Raw genomic sequence first — 4,600 nt, forward strand, 5'->3', positions numbered from 1 at the left:
AAGCCCTAATACAGGCCTTCTAGACACCTCCCACACAGAGATCAAGTTAGGACTTTTCATAGGGATACTAAACACTCAAATACACTTTGTCATATTACCACACCAAGCACACCCCTACTGCATCATACCATAACTTTCATTAACTTACTAAACCTTATTTTGAAACCATTCAGATTCCTGGTCCTTTTCTGAAGACTATTAGAAACCTTCTTCTAACTCCAGTTTAAATCTCTTTTCCCTGTTGTCCTCAACTTGAATTCTCTCTATACAGCTTTGTCCCTGTTTGTATCTTGGAATCTACTTCCTCTTCTTCCCTCACAGTCTTGCTTTTCACTACACTATAAATTTGCTACCCTTATTTAAAGTAGATTAAGTAGGACAATGTATAAGCAACATGCTTACACTTGAATAAGTGGCCATATACCAGTTTATAAACAAGCAGCCACATGATATATAGCCCCTTGCACAGAACTTCCTTACAGAGAAGTAGTACACACTTGTATAAATTAGGTTGCGTACATGTTGTGTGTTTCAAGCTTATCCCAGGCTGGTCTCAAGACTTAATAGGTTCGCTGCTGTCCAATGGCAATATGCTGCAATAGCCACCTACTGTGTGCAGCTACCTCAGATGAACTGCTTATCAGTCCACACCAGATCTGGATGTAATTTGTATCAGCATATATGTATCATCACCCTAGGGCAGTAAACATAATCAAGTCACAGCTCTTTAGTTTTACTATGAGATGAACTTAATTAGGTCAAACAGGTAGACAGGGGACATAGTTCTGACTTTACCTACTTAAGAGATATATATTAAGAATATTTTGACTTCATTTAGCACTTTAGAACAAAACTAGTGGACATTTGTTATCCTACAGCAGAAAAACAACATACGTCAGTGAAGAGAGCGCCTTGAAGTCTGGTGTTAGAAAACTGCCTAAAAATGCTGAAAAAAACAGCAATTTCAGACTCAGAGGGTAAAATTTTGTGGGACAAATATCCTTGTAAGATTAGTCACGATTGTCATTTTCCTGAATATGAAGTCTACCCTTTTTCTGTACATGTATGTTGTTTGACTTTTCAGTTCTCCTACTGATATTGCTTGCACGTGAAAGTAGTTCACAGATAGGCAATTAAGTTTCTCCCTTCCATTTTTTCTCCAATGTAGGCAATGGACCAACATTTACAATAAGTGTTAGTATCACAGTATCGTGTTAATTATAAAATCACCTGAAGTCATACGAATTTAATTTGCAAAAATGAACAAACAAATGTGATGCAGTGTGTGAAGCAAGTATAAAATACTCATTTGGCCTAGTAGCTAAAAAATATTAAAATGTACCCTGAAACGGAAACTTTTGCTACAAAATTTAGAAGATTAACTGTACTTTCAGTAACAGAGGTGCTATTTGGCTTGACACTGCCAACATTTAAAACATGTTAACTTACTGTACAATGTTCATGAAAATAATTTCACCTAGTGCCAAAATATCACCAGAGGCAAATGCTACTTAAATTAAAAGAAAGTAAATGTTAGCATGCTCAATATTTACCTCCAAAGCCTTCATGCGCTTTAACAGCATTTTATGCTCCTCGTTCTTCATATTTTCTTCATAGAATTCCCGAAATGTCTTTTTATAGACTAGCTTCATGCTATATTTCTTTGCCATTCTGTCAAAATAGCAGGCAATTAGGTGACCCACAAAATTATTGCAGTGATATTTTTAAAGCCAAAAAATATCAAGTACATAGTAAAGTCAATAATTTTAACTATAGTGACATCTTATGGTCTTCAGTAGGACTGCAACCTCTCTCTAAATGTTTGCATTTACAGCTGTTATTAGAGAAGCAGGGAATCAATACTGCCATCATGACTCATTAAAAACTGCAGCTTCACAGGAAAGTTTGTCTCTGCATTAAACCTCAAATAAGTCTCACTTAGATGGAGCATTTCCTTTCCCTGAAACACATATATTTCTATGAAAATGCAATTTAAATTAATAACTTAAAAATTTTTTTAAATCAGTTAAAATAACTACATCAGTTACTATGGACTGGCACACACACAGAGAGAGAAAGTGAGCTCTCGAGAGCGAGCAAGTGCACCTACATGTGCACTTTAATGTGCAGTAGCCTATTTTACTTTGCATTAAAGTGGCACATAAAAAACCACACACTATTATGCTAATGCACAATAAGAAAGGCTACTGCACATTAACCATCACCTAAAAAGCGTATATTTGTGCTACTGTGCATTTAGGTAGCTTAATGCACATGTAGACATGACGCACACACACACGAAAAAGAGGGAGTATGTGGCCTTTCCCCTCTATACAACTTTTAATTAGCATTACCACAGCAGCTAGAAACCCCTTGTGTGGCTAAATGCAGAGTAGGGATGGGGGAGCAACACATCTCTGCCCAAAGCATAAGCAAGTACTTATCTTGCAATCGTAGAGCAATGGAGGACAGTTCAGAAAAATCAGCTAACAATGTTTGGTCAAGATGCATAAAACATGTGGATGATCTGCTTCAGTATTAAATCAGTCTTGGCAGAAATCTACACTGTGGTAACAGTGTTTCCTGATCAAGTAAAAGGCCTAAGCATGCCCTGCCCCACCCTGCTGACACAATCCAAACCCAGAAACAAGCAGGTAAAGTCTGCAGTCATTCTTGAGACCAGTCTCTGGTATGCTTGAAAGGAGCCACTGTGACCCTAGAGTGATCTCACTACCAAAACTTCCTGATTTAGAGCATAAGTACAGGTGCGGGGGGGGGCGTTATGCTTGGGGCTCTCCTGGCTAGAATGCCCTGATACTGCAGTGTAAACATATTTAGACTGCTGCAGTCTGTAAGCTGCAGCATCAATATAAGGCTATTTAACACCTAAGTTGGAGCTTTGATTTGACCTTAAACTTTGCTCCACAATTCTGTGTAGATAAGCCCTAAGAAGAGAGCAAAACCACAGTTTGTCTGTCAGTCCTCGACAAAGGCATACAAAGACGTAATGCAACAATATTAGTCAGGTAATGGTCTAAGTACACCAGGCCTCACATTTGTCTAGTTTATGACAGGCATCATAGCAAAGGAAAGTATGAAGAAAGGACTTCTAAAATGAAGTAGCACTGCATATATTTGCAGGAAACTTACTCCTATGTATGAGGCATGTGCAGGAAGGGACACATCAGGTGCCTGTTTAATATTTTAACAAGTTTCCAGTGGCAGCTAGCATCATGGCTAGCATTGCTCGCTGACTTGAGGCAGAAGCTGACATTTTGGTAGTACTTGACAGAGGGTATGCAGGGTGGAGGCAAATGACCTTGGAGGTAAAGACAAGCAGCTTATGTTTAGTGGGATAGCAAAGGTGAGGAAAGCAGAGGGAAGAAAAAAGGTCAAAGCAATGGGCTACAAGAAGAAGCTCTGTAACGCCATCCTGAATGAATGCAACGTCAAGACTGCAATTGTCAGGACCAGTGAAAAAATGAATGCAGTACTGAATCATGAGATGAAGGAAAGACTTTTACCTCTGTGGGTATATTGGAAAGGCTGCATTCTAGGGATATTATACAAATGGGTTTGATAGCGACATATATTGAATTAATAAAAATCCTATATATGAAAAATCTACGGCGATACTAGTCACATATGACACCTAGTTCCAGACCTACGTGACACGATGCTAATGCTGCCCACAATGCTCTGGAAAGAGACAGAAGAGAGTTCAGAAGAAAGAAAAAGCACAATATTGCTAAAATAGTGCTCTTAAACTTACAGACACTTACAAAGGCATACTTGAGAGACAGTTTGATTAAGTTTTAAACAGAAGGAGGCAGGTCTGCAGCAGTGAGGTAAATCTGAGAGCTATCTACATAGACATGCTGGGCGACTTTGTATTTGCCAGTAAAATTACCCAAAGATAAAGTGTAGAGAGAGAAAAAAAGAGGAACAGATCTCTGAGAGCCTAACCCTCCTCCATTCCCCCCAAAAGATCTGATCCCCTAAAGCAGCACACCTTAATCCATGGGTCATGACCCAAAAGTGGGTCACAAGAATATATGAAAGGGTCACAAACAAACTTTAAAAATGGATTCTCCATTTGGGCAGAGATACACAACCTTTTTGTTTCTTTCCAATCTGTAAAGGCAGTCTAAGAAAGTTAACAAGGATTATCCTTCCTCCACCCACTTTATCATCACCATCAGGAATAAAGGTTCTGTGGAACAGATCTTCCTTCAGTGACACTTCCTAGCAGTGACACCTACAATAATTAGCAACTCAGTAAGCATTCATCTCTATTAAACCGATTAAATAGAATTCCCAGTACTCTATGACAGTCACTTTAGGGACGGACCTTATGCATAAACTGGTTTAAGTGATCAGAAACTGGTTTAAACCTGTAACAGAAGAGATGTTCAGTGCATATAAACCAGTCTGAAAATGGCTGAAACCAGTTTGAGATAAACCTGGTTGAATGTAGTATCAGACATAACTGATTTGGGTCAAACAAACTTATGCAACATCTGTCCCAGACCCCTTCCTGTTTTAACTTAAACTAGAGTCCCCCAGCATCCCAGATGCTTTGCAGCCCTGGGCAGGGCTC

At 38.9% G+C, this 4,600-nt stretch overlaps 1 protein-coding gene across 1 annotated transcript in view; it reads right to left on the minus strand.

Moving 5' to 3' along the window:
• The window catches only part of RNMT (RNA guanine-7 methyltransferase), a 37,267-nt gene that overhangs the window by 11,582 nt on the left and 21,085 nt on the right, over positions 1-4,600 (minus strand). The window contains exon 8 of the mRNA XM_019524833.1: positions 1,554-1,671. Within this exon, the coding sequence (XP_019380378.1) occupies positions 1,554-1,671 (118 nt within the window). The remainder of the gene's footprint in view (positions 1-1,553; positions 1,672-4,600) is intronic.

The sequence above is a fragment of the Gavialis gangeticus genome, unplaced genomic scaffold (assembly GCF_001723915.1).
Source record: "Gavialis gangeticus isolate Ggan-Ray unplaced genomic scaffold, GavGan_comp1, whole genome shotgun sequence".
Taxonomy (NCBI): Eukaryota; Metazoa; Chordata; order Crocodylia; family Gavialidae; genus Gavialis; species Gavialis gangeticus.